The following is a 21346-nucleotide window of genomic DNA, read 5'->3' on the forward strand; positions in this document are numbered from 1 at the left end:
ATATAAACAGTTTATCATAACATCGGAAATGCTCCTTGTTAGTTTAGTAACCTTGGATTATTTCTGTATTATACAATGTGTACATAGTAAACCGGTGCCTTTGTTTCCACAACGGAATCTAATTAAGTTTAAGTTTTCTATCAGTTGTTTCATGGACACATGTATAAATATGTGTCACCAGTTGATGTAAAACATCGAAATCATGAAACGTTTTGGATGCTTTGCTGAAGCTTCGTACAAGGTTGTTACTCTTCGCAAACATCCGAACCTGACTCATCCGAACATGTGTAGATAAGGCATCAATCATTTCCGTCTCACATATTCACCTTTACATGTTGATTACTGAGTACCGCCTTGGTCTGTTACATCCTCCTTACTAAGAAAACGGTTTGGTACCGTACGGAGTTCAGAGTTCAGCAACCTGATGGTTAGGCTTGATGCCGTGTAGATTGATGCTTCTGGTATCAAACACTGAATAGGAACGATGAGATAGCCTAGCGGTCTCCTTTGCCAAAGATAGGGCTGAGTATGATGAGTGAAATGTGTGATGTGCCCGAAACGCAAGTGACGTCTCACGCAAACACCTCACTGTTAATTAACTAATTAGCTAGAGAACGTATACTGCCTGCGAGAAAATAAGAAAACCTTTTCCTATTCTTCGGTCCCTTTTTATGAAAACTTTCCTCTTCTTCTTCGTCTTCTTCGTCTTCTTCGTCTTCTTCTTCAGCTGACACAGTGAGGTGCAACTGTTCATTGTGTCCTAGCCATAACAGGTTATACGCACATAAGGATGAATGTTCGTGTGTCTTGGCATTATACAGAGAATTGAATTCAAGAGACCATAGTCGGTCAATTACTTTTGTGACATTTTATCAAGTGTCTTCCAAACACCAACTGACCACATGCCATTAACATATATCTAAATGATCACCTTTTTTAATAACAGAAATAGCTTTAACTGTGTTGGTCACTTAGGGAGAAAGTTACTTAAGTAACTATCATTGGAATTTCTGTTTGTTTTGGTGTCAAAAGTATCAATTGATACATCAGCTTTCATACATGTTCCCTCCTAGTCGATTATTTACACACCGCTGTCATGTAGATGGAATTTTGGCATAAAACTAAACTCACTCACGTACACCAGAGTCTGTTTTGACACACAGTGCGACTCCTTTAGCACAATGTGTTTAAGAGGATGGATAACGAAATTATTCTTGCCAATCATGCTGAATTTACAAGTGCCCATTTATTGTGTCCCGTTTGTGATTTTGCTGGACGATGGCAGAAGTATATATATTTTGAAGAGTTGGATTCGGCGGGATGTCTTTTTTTCTTAATTGTAGCGACCTATATACGTCCTTGAGGAAAAGATGAAAGAAAGTATTACATTGGAGCGAGTATGTGGGTGCCATCCTGATCGCTATGGAAACAAGAGTAAGTAGGTGAGTGAGTGAGTTTAGTTTTACGCCTCGTTTAGCAACATTCCAGCAACATCAAAGCCTGGGACACCAGAAATGGGCTTCACATATTGTACCCATTTTGAAAATCGAGCCTAGGTCTGCGGCATGAAGACTGAAAGCTTTCACCACAAGGCTACCACACCACCCCCAAGCACCAACAAAATCAGTGAGAACTTTTTATTATGATAAAAACAACCAAACTGCAACAATATGGCAGATCTACTTCTGGGACAATCTTTGGTCGAAATGAAATGGCGTAACGATACCATAATTTAGATATAGTGCTGTGGCAGATGTTGAAGTATCTTGCAACGCCAGACTGTGTCTCGTCTGCTTCCAAACGTCCAATGGCGATATTTCGGTCCGTAGTATTCACTCCATAGCATCATCCAGTCATGGCACTTTTATCTTCGTTTAAGTCGTAAATTTCGTGATGAAATGGTGAATTTGGTTTGGCTTTTTATAGTCGTTGTCTTTACTCATGTTGACGACACATTGCATGGGCATTACGTGGAAACCGTTTTCTGCATGCACGTTTCATGTAGCGTGTACAGTGTTTATACAAGGACGTTTGCCGCCTTCGTGGTGTAGTGGTTAACGCGTTCGCCCTGAGAGCGGAGGATCACGGGTTCGAAACCCGGCCGTGTCATACCAAAAGACGTTAAATTGAGATACTTGTTGGTCCCTGACTGGTGCTCGGCATTAATGAGTACAACAAGGATTAGAGTAATGTGTCTGACTCGGGTATTCATGATTAACTGCAGCATCTCACTGAGTTAGCACTCTAAACCAAGCTTAGACCTAGGCTAGTAAAAGCAACCATACATACACACGCATGCACATCGCCATATTCGTAAGCGCGACATCACACCCTACTTCAACTCACCTCAGTGAAGAACAGATTTATTTATCATTTTATATACAACAGATACATTGTAAGATTGCCTTAGATTACAGAACGTAACCTTACGTACACCTCATCCAAAGTAACGCACCACACAATATTAATTACCCTAACTTAACAATATTTCCAGTGATGATTTTTACGATAGGTGTCTTTGAAAATACTTTCTGCCTAAAGCATGCACCTTGGAGAAATTCACGTGCACGTGAGACGCACGGGTAACAAGACACCATCTCAACACGATCATGTATGTTTAATCTCAGATAAACTAGGCTGCGTTTTTTTTCATGCTCTGAGTGGCTTTTCGGTTAAAATGGCACCCAAGGTGACCATAGGACAAAGATGGCAGATCATTGGTATGCACAGGACCGGGATGTCATGCCGTGCTATTGGCCGAGAATTGAATCTAAGTCACACGACGATTAGCAGGTTAATTGCCAAACATTGTGCCGCAGGAGAGGTTAAGGACCGATCCAGGACAGGGAAGCCACGGAAAACAGATGCCAGGGAGGAAAGAGCATTGGTTCGAATGGCTAAGCGTAATCCATTGCTCAACAGTGTGCAGCTACTGAACCTATGGCGCCCTTTCCAAAGACTGTCCACCGGCACTCTCTGGAGACGTCTTCATGCTGCAGGTCTGAGAGCAAGACGTCCAGTCAGAAGATCTCTATTGACCCCCAGACACAAACAGGATCGTCTAAATTGGTGCACAGCAAGGCAGGGGTGGAACATTAGATCATGGCGGCGCATTCATTAGTCCGACGAAAGCCGGTTCCTCCTGCACGTTACAGACGGCCGTGCGCGAGTCTGGGGGTCAAGAGGAGCAGCATATCACCAGGGAAACATCCAGGAGGAGGTACCCTTTGGAGCAGGTAGTGTCATGGTGTGGGGTTGTTGTTCCTTTGACTGCAAGCTTGATATGGTCATCAATCCTGGGAATCTTAATGGACAGAGATACCAGAATGTGATTCTGAATGAACATGTGCTGCCTCATTTTGACAACCACAATCCTGCAAGCCGACCTGTCTTCATGGACGACAATGCTAGGCCCATGCTGTTCGCCAGTTACTCAGGAACAATGCCATAGACACGATTCCATGGCCAGCTCGAAGCCCTGACCTCAACACCCTGGAGCATCCGTGGGACGTTCTTGGTCGTCAGGTCAAGCAGAAGGAACCTCCAGTCAATTCCCTGCAGGAATTGTCCCAGGCTTTGGTGGAGGAGTGGAATAGAATGCCATTGAGGAGGATCCGGAGGCTCATTGAGAGCATGAGAAGTCGTGTCAGAGTGACCATTGCTGCCAGAGGTGGATACACAAGATATGGACACATTTTTCTGTGTGACACTGTCCCATATAAGGTTCAGTTTACATGCACATTCGATGTCTTGTGTCCATTTAATAACTGTGGGTGGCAATACTTTTCATGGACTTGTTTTGGCTGGTATTGTTGTCATTAAAAGATATTGCCTCAGACTCATGTATTACCATTTTTACAGGTGATTTGCCAATGGGAACTGAGAAAGATACCTAAAGATCACAAATATCCCATTCAACGATCTTTGAAAACCATTTTCTTTAGCACAGTCATATTTATGTACCACAACTTTCTTAAGATGTGGGTGTTGCGTTACTTTTGATGAGGTGTATAGACATATATTGTATGGTAAACAAAATTCGTGTGTGTGTGTGTATGTGTGTGTGAGAGAGAGAGAAAGAGAGAGAGAGACAGATAATCTATCATCTCAGGATTTACATATACTCTGCCTTAATTAATATTCATGCCATAAGAATTTATGTAAGTTTTCCAAAACTGCAGCTGGTTCATTATCCGTTGATAGGATAGATCTGAATTTGATCGGATTTTGGTGACATATATGACATATAGTGTGCAAATGATACTCGTCTTCAGTACCAAAATTACAATATGGACATAGACTTATCTATTCCTAGCCACCTCCCTCCATTATATCCTAATCTTAATCGACCATATCTGAACTTAACAAACATATGTATATGTCGTTTGTCAATAATCCAGTCTGAATATACAAATATGCTAAATACAGAAAGTAGTCAAACTCCTTGATGACGTTCTACTGAACTACTTTCATTCATATGAATAATTCTTTAATAGGAACCTGAGTCACCGATGTAGCATCAACTCAAGCTTATTCTGAAAACGAAGTTTGATAAAATGAAACAAACTGAATTCAATACTCTTACGTTCCTTTACTTTGAACAGAATCTATGAAGACGTACTGGATGTGTGTTCATACAGTTTGTAGATTGTCCAAATCCATTTTAACCAAATTTCAGTTTAAAATGTAAACATGATAGATATTTATATATGTACCTCATCAGAAATATCGCACCATTTCTAATTTGACTTTAAAACGTGTGCTGTGATACTCTTGACGAGACATACATACAAATGAGTCCAGAGCTCCATAACTAAAAGGGACCTAAAAGACAGTGTTTGTGATACTCCAATTTGCGAGTTAGTCATCAATGCCTGCTGCCGCCTGCAGGCATTATGTCTACAGACCCTGAATGAAATCTGCAGGGTGATCATATCAAATCAATAAAAACTAGACTACACTGTCCACATTTTCACACTGTTTCTACCAAATCAGTTAGCGAACCCTATGTCGCAGAGAGGCGTTTTTATTTGATTAAGACTAGTTAAAGACATCCCTATGTGCAAGCGCTGAAATACCAGGAAGTGAAACTAAATTACCGTAACATCATGGATCATAAATGAAAACAACAAGGGAAGAATTCCAGTTGTAAGAAGACAGATAATTTACTGAAGGCCACAAAGACCTGGATATATATATATATATATATATATATATATATATATATAACGATTATTTCGAACACTTTACCTAAGCCGTGAAGTGGTCTCCAGTGCTATAACATGGGCTTACGACTGGGATGACATGATGTCAATGTTCACCACAGGGGCACATGTCCATAAAACCATTGTTTGACGTAACACTCATAATGACAGATGGTGATATATTCGTACTTCTTCCCCAAGGCAGTATCATTTTGAGCTTTGATTCTGGCGTATCTATTCTGGTAGTGTAGATAATTTCACGTCTGGTTATGTTAATTTCGGGTTCAGAAAATCAAAGTCTAATTTTTCTGACATGTACACATTTTAACTAGTGTTGGCACCAATGCAGTGGTAACACCTCCGGAAACAAATATCCCCTCAGCAGACATCCGCCAGCCGATTGTGTCAGGTCGAGACATGACTAATTACAGTTATGAAATACAGCATCAGACAAATTGTACCCTTTCTATGCAAACTGCAGGACAAGATTTGTATACCCTTTCAAGAATTTCAGTTATCAGCTCACACATCTGATATCTGGGCCGCAATCCACACAGTGATTGTGCGTAGGTGATCGTAACTCCCACGTGTGGCTTTGGCCTAACATTGTGGTGCTAACATCGTTTTGTGGAATGGGGTCCAGGCCTTGTTTTTTACAGTGTCAACATGTGCCCCTGTAGATCCGGGTTAGGACTGATCTTCAGTACCCCATGTTTGTCGCAAGAGGCGACTAACGGGATCGGGTGGTCAGGCTCGCTGACTTGGTTGAAATATGTCATCGTATCCCAATTGCGTAGATCGATGTTCAAGCTGTCGACCACTGGAGTGTCTGGTCCAGACTCGATTATTTACAGCCCACCGCCATATACCTTGAATAGTGCTGAGTGCGGCGGTAAACGAACGAACAAAAATAACAAACAAAACACCCTTACGAGGTACATGCAGAAAATGGGACACATTACTGTAATATTCGACAAATGCCTTGAACATGGAATCGCACATCAATAGCGTCTGCATTTCCATATTCATAACATCAGCATGATTAGGGGGTATCATGATGTCAAGGCCACCTCAGCTCTTATCCAAGCCTTAATCACGTCGAGACTTGATAATTTTAAGTAGATTCTCCTTCTCAGGCACCTGTGGCGAGCCACCTCCTCGTGCTGGGTGCTGGGTAACGCCAAGAGCTCGCCGACACCCCCGTAGTGGACCCGGGGGGATATTTGGTCCACCAACCCGTTTGCCGTGGGTTGCGGCCCTGTGTCGGCGGAGGAAGGGATCCTGGTGGTTGAGGGCAATAGGAGCTTGAAGCCGTGTTCCTGTTGCCTAACACACCACTTTGGCCCTGACTTCGCCTAGACGGGTGGTAGAACTGGCCCGGTTCTATCAATCGGCTGGTCGCGCCATGCCCTGTGCATCGTAAAAGTTTTCTGCACACTCGACTACTTATTGGGTCTTGGCCATTTCGAGTTTTCATTTCCAAAATATTGACATATTTAATGCCTAGAGTCCTATGCCAGAAGGCGGTGGCTCATGGGCCAGTCTGGCAATGTTGACCTCCAAGTTCAATATGTGTCCAATCATTTGTCACGGGCAGAACCACCCTGGCAATTTATTTGGTATACAAATGTTGCTATTTGTGTCATAGTTGCCGGAGTATAGCGGCCCTGTATCTCTGGTGTCGGCATCTTGGAGGTCCGATGCTATTTGACATCGTCCTTGTTGACACTCCATGGTGGGTGGGGAGTAGGGATGCTGAATTTTTTCCTTCAATCATGGATCCCCAATCATCTGGTTCTTGGCGAAATGAAAAAAAGCGACGAATTGAAAATATTGATGAATCAACAAGAAGTGTTTCTTCCATGCTGATTACTGGGCACGTTTCTTAGTGATTGAGGCAACAGACAATCTTCCTATTAAATTAAACCCCTTTGCCATTTCTAAGGCTGTTTCAGGTATTTGTGGAGAGGTTCGCAATGTCACCCGTCTGTGGTTCACTTCTGGTGGAATGAGCACGGAGACAGCAATCTCTAAATCTTTTATCTATCAAAATATTTGCCAATATTGAGGTTGCTGTGTCCGTGCACAGAACATTAAATTCCTGCCGGGTCATTGTTCGGGACAGGGCTCGCTGCCTGTCTGACATGTCAGAACAAGACATAGTAACTGAACTTCATGATCAGGGAGTCACAGCTGTAAAACGGTTCACCGTCAAGAAAGAAGGAATCAGTGCCAATACCAATACATATCTCTTGACGTTTGCTCGTACATCCTTACCACCTTCAATCAAAGCAGGGTATTTCAATATTGGAGTGGACATGTATGTCCCCAGCCCGCTTCGCTGCTTTAAATGTCAGAAGTTCGGTCATGGGGTTAGTTCTTGTCGTGGTTCGGCTGTATGTCATCGTTCTGGTGAACAACATGATAATACAGACTGCAACAATGAGTTCAAATGCGCAAACTGTTCTGGATTTCATGCTGCTACATCAAAATCTTGTCCTGTTTGGCAAAAGGAGTCCAAAATAATGAAACTTAAATATGAAAGGAATATTTCATACTTTGACGCAAAAAAACTGTTGACAGCTGAAACCACGCCTCCATTAAATAAGACCTACTCTGCTGCCGTCACTCACGCTGTTATGACATCTCCTGTAAGTTGTCAGACAGACTTGACATGGGTTGAGTCTGCAAAACCCATTACCGTATCCTCAGTTGCAAAACCATCTTCCCCAGTAACTCAATCTACATCTGGATCACAGACTGAGAGACAGCCTGAGCCCAAATCACAATCGTCTGATAAACAGACCGACAGTCAAAAACAGAAAGGAAAAAAATTAAATAGGAAATCAATTCCCATCATCCCTTCATCTTCAGAAGTTCCTGTAGAAAACTCTTTGGGGCCTCTGGAGATGGATATCACTCTGTCCTCACAGGACAGCAGGAGGAATTTACCCTCCACACATTCGCGTGGAAGATCACCAATTGAGCCACCAGGAACCAGTCCAATCTATTGCAATGGAACTGTAGAGGACTAAAAACTAATTTCAACGAGGTACAATTGCTGATACAGGACTTTCAGCCATCTACGCTATGTCTCCAAGAGACATATCTTAAAAATGCAGATACCTTGAATTTGAGACAGTACAGCGCTTATCATTCTTTTTCTCCTCTGGGAGATCGGGCTACTGGAGGCGCTTCTATTCTCGTTCATCAGAGCGTAATACATAGCCCTGTTACTCTAAAAACAAACCTTCAAGCAGTTGCTGTTCGCTTGACTTTACACATTGCTTTGACATTGTACAGTTTGTATATCCCTCTATCTTCCAATATTTGTCAATCAGATCTTCAAAGTCTATATGATCAGCTCCCCAAACCATGTATTATTATAGGGGACCTCAACGGACACAATCCATTATGGGGAAGTGACCATACTAATAATAAAGGCAAAATCCTTGAGGAATTCATTTCCGATAATAATTTGTGTATTTTCAATGATGACTCAGCTACTTATTTACATCCAGCTACGGGAAAATACTCTTCCCTGGATTTATCACTAGCTGATTCCAACTTATACAATGAATTTGAATGGCTGGTCCGTGATGACCTATGTGGGAGTGATCACTTCCCCACCATGCTGAAAGCCATCAACCCTGGTGATGATCCACCTGTATCAAGACGGAACTTTGCTAGGGCTGATTGGTCATTATATCAGACACTGTGTGCTGAACACTTGAAGCATGATCTTTTTAAGAACAGTGAAGATCCAATACAGTCTTTTTCGGATATACTAAATGCCATTGCAGACAAAACAATTCCTATGTCCTCTGCAATTCCACATATTCGTAAACCATGGTTTACTGACGAGTGTAAACAGGCCAGAAAATGTAGGAAGAAAACCGAAAAATATTTTCGCAAACATCCGACAGTCCATAATCTAGACAAAGTCAAAATTACTAACGCAAAGGCTAGACGTGCTTTTAAACAAGGTAAACGTCAGTCTTGGCGAAATTATGTTTCCAAAATAAATTCACGCACACCAATGTCAATGGTGTGGAATATGGTCCAAAGAATAAAGGGCAAGGGTTCCAAATCTACTGTGCATCATCTGAAGGACGGGGATACCATAATCTAATAAAACTGACATAGCAAATAAACTTGGCGCAACTTTAGCCAAACATTCATCTTCATCAAATTATGTCCCTGAGTTCCAAAAGTATCAGAAACAAGAGGAAAAGAAAAGAATCAATTTTAACTCAGACAATGGTGAAGACCATAACGAATTATTTTCGTTGCATGAGCTCCATACTGCCCTTGAGCAAGCTCATGATACAGCGTCAGGAACCGATAATATTCACTATCAGTTCCTAAAGCATTTGCCCGAATCATGTTTAGAAGTCCTTTTAGGAAGTTTTGATCAAATATGGACGTCGGGGAATTTCCCAACTTCATGGCGTAATGCCATTGTTGTCCCTATTCCAAAGCCTGGTCGGGATCATAGTGATCCGTCTAATTACAGACCAATATCTCTAACGAGTTGTGTCTGTAAAACCATGGAACGTATGGTGAATAATAGATTAACGTGGTATCTTGAAACCAATAACATTATAACAAATATTCAATGTGGTTTCAGGAAAAATCGTAGTACCAATGATCACTTGGTACGTTTAGAATCCTTTGCTAAAAATGCTATAGTTAATAAACAGCATGCTGTATCAATTTTCTTTGATCTTGAGAAAGCTTATGATACGACGCATGGTATTTTACAGGATTTGCATGATTTTGGTTTGAGAGACCGTTTGCCTCTTTTTATATCACAGTTTTTACAAGACCGGCAATTTCAAGTCCGCGTGGGTACTACCCTGTCTGAACATTATAATCAGGACCAGGATGTTCCACAAGGGAGTGTTTTGTCTGTTACTTTATTTAGCATGAAAATCAACAGTTTATCCAAAGTTTTAAATGATTCGATTGACGGATCACTTTTTGTGGATGATTTTAATATCTCCTGTCGTGGTAAAAATATGCGTACTACTGAGAGGCAACTGCAGTTATGTGTAAATAAAATTAATAAATGGTGTTTTGAAAACGGTTTCAAATTTTCTAAATCGAAAACTAATTGTATACACTTCTGTAGACGATATAAACCACATAAAGACCCTGAACTGTTTCTAAATGGCTCTGCTATTAAAGTTGTTAAAGAGGCCAAGTTCTTGGGATTGATTTTTTATTCACATTTAACGTTTCTTCCCCATATCAAATCCCTTAAGACTAAATGCCTGAAGGCACTTGACTTGTTGAAAGTCATTTCTAATTGTAAGTGGGGAGGAGACCAAGCTACACTCCTACAACTTTATCGATCACTGATCCGTTCGAAACTTGATTACGGCTCCATCGTATACGGTGGAGCCTGTAAAGGCAACCTTAAACTTCTTGATTCTGTCCATCACCAAGGTTTAAGACTTTGTCTTGGATCTTTCCGAACTTCGCCCGTTGACAGTCTTTACGTTGAGGCCAATGAACCATCTCTTACACAACGTCGTATAAAATTATCCTTACAGTACATTACTAAATTATCCTCTAATGAATCTAACCCTGCATATAACTGTGTGTTCAATCCACTTCATCAGGATTTGTACGACAAGAAGTCTTCTCTTGTTCCACCTCTCGGACACAGAATTAAACCATTTATTTCTTCGGCCGGCATTAAGCTGGAAAACATAGCTCCCTCACGTCTTCTTTCTTCTCCTCCTTGGCAGTTAGTTAGACCACAAGTCGACCTAACATTAACTTCTTTTAAAAAATCCGAAACTAATGAATTACAAATTGAATATAAACAAGAATATAATCAATTAAAAAGTAAATACAGCAATTACAAACCCTTATTTACAGATGGTTCCAAGGACGGTGGTGCACTAGCTTGTGCCACTGTCATTGGATCTAGAACAATATCTTCTAGAATTCCAGATAACAGTTCTATTTTTACTGCAGAAGCAAACGCCATATTAACGGCTGTCAAGTATATTCAAAGACACCCTAAACATAAACAATATATTATCTATTCAGACTCTCTTTCTTGCCTTCAGGCGATTAAAAATATTTCTTGCAAACATTCACTTTTAATTGAAATCATTGAATTGTATAATGATCTTGCTACTGGCCAATGCGACATCGTCTTCTGTTGGTTACCCAGCCACGCTGGCATTTCTGGGAACACACTGGCTGACCTTGCTGCAAAAGCAGCACTCAACAAATCTGTGACACCACTTCTTATTCCATACACTGATTATAAAGCAATCATTAGGTCTTACATCCATGATCTGATGCAGAAGAGGTGGGACACCCAAGTAGGTATCAACAAATTACATGAAATAAAGCCGTATATTGGATACACCTACTTGGGTTGTCAGTCAAGATTTGTAGAGGTCATTATGCGACGATGTCGTATTGGCCACACTAGATATACACATGAATATGTGCTTAAAGGTGAGGATCCCTTGTGATGAAAGAATCACAGTCAAGCATGTCTTGCTTCACTGTGTGGACTATTCCATCACAAGGGATAAGTATTTCAAATCAAGAAATATGAAGGATCTTTTTAGTAATGTTAGTTATCATTTACTCATTGCGTTTTTAAAGGAATTAGACCTGTTACATGACTTGTAAATATACACCTGGAAATTAATCAAGCAACACCCCAATTTTTTCTATTGGAGCAACTTTGAAGTGTTCTGACAATCAAAATATGCCGGGTTGATATAGTTTGACACTTTTTTATTCAACAGACGATCTCTGACAAACAACTTAAAGGGAAAAAGTATCAAGACTTTGCTTTATTGCAACGAAATCCAAATTCTTAAAACTGTCTTAAATTCATGAAAAAATGGACACAATTTACTATTCATCCACAGACGTTGTTGTCAGGTGTATTAACACAAATGTCACATGGAAAGAAAGAACAGTCATCTGAGAGTCTGCACACCGACTTTCATCAATATCTAGTGTGTCCTCCCTGCGCACGCACCACCGATTCCAGACGCCTCCTCATTCCTTGGATGAGTCTCCGGATCTGATTCTGGGGGATCCTGTTCCACTCCTCATGCAGGGCAGCCGTCAATTCGTTGAGATTATGGACTGGTGGGTCTCTCTGCCTCACACGACGGCCAATAAAGTCCCACAAATGTTCAATGGGGTTGAGGTCAGGGCTCATGGCAGGCCATGGAATTCTGTCAATTGCATTTTGCCGCAAAAAATCATTTACAGCATGCGCCCTGTGAGGTCTAGCATTGTCGTCCATAAATATGGGTCTCGTTGCCAGAGGATGGTTCTCAAAATGAGGTACCACAGCCCTGTCAAGAACCTCCTGTTGGTAACGAACACCGTTAAGGTTGCCACGGATGGTAATGATATCCAACTTGCAGTTCATGGAAATGCACCCCCATACCATAACGGAACCTCCCCCAAAGGCCACAGTCTCCTGGATGTTCCGTGGAGCCATTGCTGTGTTCCTCTGCCTCCAGACCCGAGTACGACCGTCCACCATGTGCAGCAAGAACCGGCTCTCATCTGAGAAATGGACCTTCCTCCAAGAGGCAATGTTCCAGTGCAAACGGTCATTACACCAGGCCAGTCGGGCTGCCTTATGGGCTGGAGACAGTCTGGGTCGCTTGATTGGCCTCCTTGCCCGGTATCCTGCAGCTTTCAGACGATTCCGAACAGTCCTGTTCGAGATGGGTCTCCCTGGAAGCCACTCCTGTCTCAACCGAGAGCTCGAGTCGAAGGACCTGCGCCGTACAAGTCTCAGTAAAGCTCTGTCCTCCCGGACTGTGGTCTTCCTGGGTCTTCCTGGTCTAGGCAGGTCTTTAACTTCATTAGTGGCCCGGTATTTTTTCAAAAGTTTTGAAATTATGGAATGATGTCGTCCGATTTGAGTCCCGATTTGTCTTAGAGACATACCAGCATTCCTCATGCCGATTATTTGCCAACGAGTGGCCTCTGATAATTTCCTACGTGCCATGACATTGAAATGAATGAAAAACCGAATGCAATCGACAACCTGCGCTTGTAAACACCCCAGGGAAAAAGTGCATTTTTCGAAAGTTGAGGTTAAAGCAATGCACGTGCGCTGTGCAAGCTTCACGCGCGTCATATCAACCCATGAAAAGCTCATGCTGTATGTCAATACATCAAAATTGAATAATCAATCATCAAAATTACTTCGTTAAACTTTGTTAAGTTTTTATGTGTCTTTGAATTTGGTGTTGCTTAATTAATTTCCATATGTATATAGATAGATATTTTATGATTGGAAGTTGAATTAGCAACTAAGATTGTTAGTGGCTGTATCCTCGAAGGGGGTTGAAGTACCGTAAAATTATTGTCCTCCTGAGAGGGTACGTAAGTCCCAAACAGTTGAAGTCAGATTTAATCTTTCACTTTTGTGTAATTTTAAATGTGGCTAATCTTGCATACAGTCGCCAGCAGCTGAGGGGATGGTGTAAATCCAACTAGGAACCATGCAGGTAGCTGAGGTACTGTAAGTCCCCATGGTCCCTAGTATGGTGATCTACCTTCGGTTGTTAGTGATCTATGGCCTGTTTTTATATTGTACTGTCCAAATAGTGATAATATTAGCTTTTAAGTTTCTACGCTAGTTTTAAATACTAACTGTGATAGTCTAGTGGTTTTACTGTCCTTCGTCGACAGGTTCTTCATAATATGCTTATATATTCCTTTTTATGTCACATATGTTCTCGTCACAATATGGCTGCAATATTGCCGACGTGACGTTAAATGATAACTCACTCACTCACTCCTTCTCTTGCTGCAATTTGTCCCCAAAGTGTTGATCCCACTCTTGGGTGGCAATCTTCTTCTTGAACTGATCTGTAGTGTTTCTTAACATTTCCATAAACTTGCCAATATTGGGATGGTTGGGACGGTTACCTAATTTGTTGAGTTTGGAGTGTCAGCTTTCCAACCAAATATCAAAATGTATATATTGCACACATAAGACTTAATAACGATTTACACATTATTATAATTTATACATAATATAACTGTCAAGGCCTTGGATTTCAGAGAAACAAGTATTTCCTGAATCTTGGTGTCCTGTTCATCACCTGGGTGGTTGTGGATATCTCTGTAAGTGGTAATAAGGTTGTTGTGGGTGTTGATGGTTGCCTCCGGAAAACCTTCTTGCAGCAGCACCAGTGGGTTCTTGTATTCTCCCTGGTCTTACTACGACGTCTGTGTTGAGAGATGGCATCAGATCTGAAATGAACTTGAACGCTGGCCATTTCAATGGAAATCGAATGAGTGGACTGCACGTTTGAAAGTGCACGTATACGTGAAACCTATTACAGAACTTATTTACAGGTTTTATTCAGTTATAAACATTCAGTCATAAAAGTGTTCACTTTTCATTTATGATTCACAGCAGAACTTGGTCCACAGCCCAACTCTTCTGTGAACAGACTACAACTGACAACTACTCATGGGCGATGCCTTAATAACTCCTTAAGACAACATTCAGGGGGCGGGCAAAGTGATGTTAAACCACAGAAAACTGAGGAACTAATCCATGTCTCTTTCAATAGGGAAAGTCTCTAAACAGGCGAAACTATACATCTTTACTTTCTCAGTACATTTAACAGCAACTATGCCATATGAGATTCGATTATTTACAGACATACGTGATATATTTAACAGTTAAACTTTAATATTACCACTGTTAAAATATTCGAACTGTTTGAAATATAACTAATGTCAAGCTGACAGTAAGTTGCCTCCTCTTGCCCTAGTTACCCGCTATTGAAAAGTTATACCTACACAAGGTCGTGGATAAAATGGCTTATCACAATGCCCTTGAACAGACCCAGATAGTGCACAATCTAGATTCGTGTCGTATCTTATCTTGAGACTGACTGTGCAGATATAGCCAATATTTACACTAGGACATACGTCTCACATTATTGTGCAGGCCACAACGACATATCACTTACTAAGCATGTGAATCAGTTATTCGGGTGCAGTCGTTACTGCTTGCAGAAAGCAAACTGAGGGTAAGTATAAAGTTTTGCACATGCACTAGACATGAAATCAAATGTGGTACTTAGTTTAGTTGTACGGTTCTTTTGAGGGTATAACGGTCTGATGAACGCCTCTTAGTAGCAGAATTATCCTACGCCCACCGACATCGATAACACTGCTACTAAGAGGTGTACATCATACCGTATTACCCGAGAGAGAAGCACACAACGTGTTCATCTTACCGCCCTGTAAAATGTACAAAATATCAATGGTTATATTTATTGTGAAGATCGCTGCCAACAAGAACATCTAAACAAATTGACGTCTGCCTCTCGGTTGGATTTTTAAAATCAGTGAAACATATCCTGTCAAGCTTTAAACTGCTATAAAAGTGGTTAATTTTGTTAATTGGATGTGCAAACGAGTCAATGTATAAACTAATTTAAATAAAGTAGTGAAAGTCGGTGAACTAAATCTGTCCAAAAGAAAACAGGTAATCGAAACGTTTTCAGACTTAGGGCACGCCATGCGTCATATTATGACGTCAAACCATTGTTAGCGATACAGCGTTTGGCGTTACTATGGCAACGGGTAATTTTTTTCCAGTTGTCACCCTCCTGATAGGTGTGACACGGAAAGTTGTTAAAGCGTCAATTTTTAATTATTCCATCTATAGAAGGCATTAAAGACCAGTAGTCGTTATGACGATGTAACCCGATTCGATGACACGGTGCATACACCAACTGAAACACACACCTGGGCCTAATTCCTCAAAACCCTAAGATGATCCTAAATCAAGACGGTATCCTTAGTGCACGTGATATCAGATACAACAACACAATGTGTGTTACCAGAGTCACCAAATGTCAGTGGCATCCCAAAAGTCATATCTGAGAGTGATTGGAGTCACTGTGTGATAACGTAGTATTTCTGCAGGAGATACCTGTCTTGACGCTGTGTGGTTGAATGCTCGTGAGCCGCTTATGTCGGTGGATAGCTAATTCAAACGTTTTGTGTCAGTTCCATGACACTTTGAGTGACACTAAACGTGTTTTCAATCGTGTCATTGTGTGTTGACACATTTAAAACAATGACAATGTCAAATACATTTTTTCCAAATGTTCAGTTGCCAGATGAAATTTGAGGGAGCTGCAGTGCCTTCAGTCGTAGAAATTCTCATTGTCAAATATCGGGCTCTCAGAATGTCAACGATTCTGTCACGATACACCCAAACATATAGTTAATGACCAACTAATGGCTACCAAGTCACTTGGTAAGGGGTATTCCAGTCTTTTTAGTTTCGTGATTTTGTATCCTAGAGCAAACTTCAAATTGTATATTGAGCATGCGACAGATTTTACTCTGCTTTAATCACAGTGTTATCTATGTAACTAATCAGGGGAAACTCCTTTACTTTATTCAGATAAAGACAACAAGATGGATGAGAGTCATGGTCAAACATTCACCGATAGAATATGCTTCTGGGGAGAGACTGAGCCTGATACGCCTGCCTTCATTTTCTGGAGTAAGAATGGCAGACATGTCTTGTCACGGGGAGAAGTCCTGGATCTGTCTAGTAGGTTTGCCTTCAGACTGACTGAAGTTGGTGTTCAACCTGGAGATGTGGTGTGCATCTCTCTTCCCAACTCTCCAGAAAGAATCGTTGTGGATTTCGGTGTACATTTAGCCGGAGCTGTTACAATGAACGGCCAAGTTCTGCGTTCTGAAGGTCAAGATATTATTGAATCAATGTGCAAAGCGAAATGCAGAGTTCTTGTGGCTGATCCAGATCAAGAAAACGGTGCATGGAGTATATGCAAGAAGCGTTTTGATGTGGTATCTGCTAACAAACACAGTTCTGTTATCAGGAGCCGAGATGTACCAAGTTTGACTCATATGGTATATTGCAGAGCCAGAAAACCAGAGTCTGAATTCCTGACATCGCTTCCAAGCGATACATATGTCAGTAAGAGTAGAAAGCCCACAGATATCGCCTCTATCTTTGCCACTTCAGGGAGCTCTGGGTACAGCAAACTGGTTCCACACACACACAAGGCTCTTCTTGTCATTTGTCACAGGTTACGAGAAATCACCGGAATACAAGGCAAAGAAGATATTTCTTTCACTACAGCTCCTCTTGGGTGGATTGGCGGCTTCCCGGTATATTTCCTGTACTCTGGTGCTCAGACTGTCATCATTGATGACACAATTGGAGGGGAAGCTGACATGTTGAAGTTCATCTGGAACATAATCTGTGAAGAAAATGTGTCAGTTGGGGGTTTTGCATCATTCCAGCTATTAGGGATTTTCGAACGAAGAGAGCTTTGGGAATCTTCAGGGAAGAAACTAAAGAAGATTTTGACTGGTGGACAGCCTCTGAAGAGAGAATGCCTTGATGCAGTAGGACATCTGTCAGACTCTATATTGAATTTCTATGCCTCAACAGAAGTTGGCGTAATCTGTGTTGTTGAGCTCAATGAAAGTAACAAACATGAATTCAAGGACAATGTGACTCTGAACCCGGTGTCGGGAGTGGAGATGCGCCTAGTTGATTCAGAACTGAAAGACGTGTCTGGTGAAACACGTGGGGAGATCGTTGTACGCTCAGAGACTCTAACAGTAGGGTACATTGGCGACACTGGATCAAAGGCTTCCTTTCTGCCAGACGGTTGGTTTCGTACCGATGATGTGGCTTACGTAGACGCTAGAGGTGGCGTTTGTGTAGAAGGGAGAAGCTCAGACGCCATCATACACGGAGCCTACATCCTCTACCCGACATGGCTGGAGGAGAAACTTGTAGCATGTCCTGGGGTTGAACAGCTTGTCATTGTTCCTGTTCCTGACAAGCTTGTTCACCAAGAAATATGTGCCTGCGTCAAGAGATGTGAAGGGTCTCTGTCAGAAGAAGAAGACATCCTCCATTTTGCTGAAGCTGCTGTCACGAGGAGCATACCTTCCGCCTTGAACGTGGTTCCCAAATACGTGGTATTCTTTGAAGAGTTCCCTCTCACAAAAAGCCTGAAACTGAACCGAAAGGAGCTGGCTAAACTCGCCCGAGAGAAGCTTCAATTATAGGTATCGTCATATATTTCAAATGTACAGCTCAACATATGATGTTGAATGGGATAATCAGGATGGCACAACTACCTAACAGTACGCAGTACCCGAGTATTTAGAGATATTTTAATTAGTTTCACGAAATACGACTATTTGCAACAGAAGCTTTACATGACAGTGATATGCAAAAACTTTAATTGAAGCCATGACACGTTGTCGCACGACTACAGATTATTACGTCTTGTTTGACTGACATGTCAACGGTTTTGAATTTTATCCCATTAGCGCGCTTGTTCCACTATGAATGTGATTATATGTCTATTTAAATGGCAAAATACAACAAACACTCTCAAAATTTACCAGCTCAGATCAAACGTTACCAGGATACGGTCTGTCGGACAGGTCTAATTCATTCAATGCTATCTTGCTCATTCAGGATTCGTTTATGTATTCTGTTTCTACTCACCCTAAGAAGTCATTGTGAAAAGCGAGTTAGATACCAATATCATTCAAGACTTTCATTAACATGTTATTACAGGGAACATCGTTCACTATGCTCTATTTATATGTATATTGAGAATACTCGGATTTCCATGTATTCTTCATATACAGATCGCCTTCGGCCATACAACTAGCACATATACAAATGTTCATGAGTAAATATCGTTTTACAGATTCATACTATTCAATGTACTTAGAGGTTGATCAGATAAATAAATAAATAAATGGTAAATGTGGCTGTGTTTAGTCCTCCATTGCTTCAATGGAGAAATGAATGCATAGTTGACTGTGGTGTGTTGTATGACTTTTGTGACAGTTTTTTACTAAACTGTATGGCGTCTCAAATGGGATACTAATCACCAAGTTTCAGATTTCAAAAGGTTTCTTTAAACCGCATTTTTTACCAGCATAAGATTATTCAGAAACTCTTATATGGACGTGTTTTGATTAAGGTTGGTATGATAGATAACGGTTACAGGACTACGTCATAGGGTTGGCGTATTGTAAGTAAAGTGTCCTCTGACGATAGCATGTGACTGCTACTCACAGACAACCGTAATTGTATACGTTTAAATATGGCTTTGTTTGTGCACAACAACTAGTGATCAAGGAGATGGGTTTTATAATGCTTGGGATTTCTGCAGTAAGCAGAGGCACTGATCAAGAGATCCCTGTATTAAGTAACTCATATTTTTAATTCAATGTTTGTCTTTGTATCGAATGTACCATTTTTTTTATAGTTTTCAGACTCAGTTAGATATATCATGTCAATGTTCATTTTAATGTTATCAGAGCTTTTCTTGTCAACATGTGACTGTACTATTTCCGATATGACGTTACTTTGCAAATCACAAACCAGCCCAATCACATTATAAAGTTATAATCGAGACCTGGTTCGGGTGTCTCGGGACATCAACTTGAAAAGTACAATCCAAAAATGTGCTGGAACCCCAGTCAAAAGGTTATAGTCTTACACCAACTGTACTTTGAGCTTTCCCAACCGCCTGCGTGGCATGGTGTGGCGGTTAAAGAGTCGATCGAGTTGCGGTTCGATCCCCTCCCGCGTCATACCAAATGACGTAAAAATGTCCTATTAGTTTGTCCCTGCCTGGCACTCGGTATGACTTGGTACAAGGACTATAGTCGGATCGGAGCCATGTGGGGTATTCATGCTTAACTGTTGTATGGTATCCTAGTTAGCTAACAGTAGGAACAGCTTATGTCTGAACTAGTACAAGTAACCATGCACGCCGTTATATGAGCGAAGTATCCTCAAATACTACGTTAAACCCCATTTCGCCTCACCTCGAGCTATTCCAACACATCACGCTAACAAGTCGTGATATAACTGAAACATGATCACCTCGATCTTCATGGCAAAGTCTTCCGCCAAATGGTACATGCGTACATAAAAATCCTTATGTCAACAACAGATTCACTCTGCGCTGTAGCGTCCCTGTTATATAACAAGGATACACAGAGTAAATATCACAAATGCCTTATCCTTGTGTATCTATCCCCGGATTGATAGAACGGCGATAGGTTAGGGTTGTAGCGGCGTTACAGCAATGCCACAGTGTGTACCGCCTAATAGTCTTCACAATTTGTACATGAGGGACCTCTTTGCGAGAAGTGGACGTTTTTATCACTGGGCTACCCCCACCAACTGATATGACAATGAACAACAATCGTTGATCGTTGTATACTTACTCATGTCAATGATTAGTTAAGAAAAACAGGCCGTTGCTAAATCACGTTCTGAGCGGTAGTCACATGATATTCAGCTTGTGGCTATAAGTTCATCAAGCGCTACAGCCTATGTAGAACGTTTATCAGTGGACGGTGATATACAGGTATACATGTTGACAGACTGGATGCTTGACAAAATAAGATCGTCAAGAATTCATAACTACTTTAGGTGACGATGTGGCACATATACTGTCGCTGTGACTATAAACTTTAACTCACTCACTCGAAGAAGGTGTGCACTTTCTACAGAAGTAATCACCAAAATATTCAGGATCCTTAACTACATTTCTTCCCTTTCAATACGGAAACCTGTGGAATCAAGGGGTAGTATATAGAGCAGTTATATGCATGTTTAACGGGTGTATTAAGTAGTAAACATTGAGCGTACATTCTCAAGGGGTATTTTATGGAAAAGGTATTTTCAATTTGATGGGTAGGTGTTTTAAAATGGTCCAAGGTGCCTTATGTGTCGGAGAGCGCACACAATGATTACGCTTTCCTCCCTATGGAGCTAAGACTCTGTGACTCAAAACGCCAGTCACATACTACAGTTGTGTTCGTAGCAATATGTCTTTATCACAAACACGTCAAGCTGTTTAGATCATCGCATTGCTGTTCTTCATCTTCTAAAAAACAACAGTGCGGTGATATAAACTGCTTTAATCAGTGGCATTTGCAATGTGCCTCTTTTCCCACAGAGCTGTAGTTCAAAGTAAATCAAATTGTGGTAGTCAAGGTTACGTGAGATGTAGCTGAACTGGTAGTACAAGGTGTCCAACAAGCAGGTGCAAATGTTTCAAATCTCT

General features: G+C 41.2%; 1 protein-coding gene across 1 annotated transcript; it reads left to right on the forward strand.

Moving 5' to 3' along the window:
- The first annotated feature begins 15133 nt into the window (after positions 1 to 15133).
- Positions 15134 to 19023, forward strand: LOC137296196 (2-succinylbenzoate--CoA ligase-like). Its single transcript, XM_067827926.1, has 2 exons — positions 15134 to 15265; positions 16657 to 19023. Exon 2 carries the CDS (start codon positions 16671 to 16673, stop codon positions 18306 to 18308), a length of 1638 nt encoding a protein of 545 aa, XP_067684027.1. The 5' UTR covers positions 15134 to 15265; positions 16657 to 16670; the 3' UTR covers positions 18309 to 19023.
- The last annotated feature ends 2323 nt before the right edge of the window (positions 19024 to 21346 follow it).

Source organism: Haliotis asinina, chromosome 9, assembly GCF_037392515.1.
Source record: "Haliotis asinina isolate JCU_RB_2024 chromosome 9, JCU_Hal_asi_v2, whole genome shotgun sequence".
Classification (NCBI taxonomy): Eukaryota; Metazoa; Mollusca; class Gastropoda; order Lepetellida; family Haliotidae; genus Haliotis; species Haliotis asinina.

What these genes read in the sequence shown, in the direction of transcription:
- LOC137296196 (XM_067827926.1), top strand. Translation starts at nt 16,671, where the DNA reads ATGGATGAGAGTCATGGTCAAACATTCACCGATAGAATATGCTTCTGG.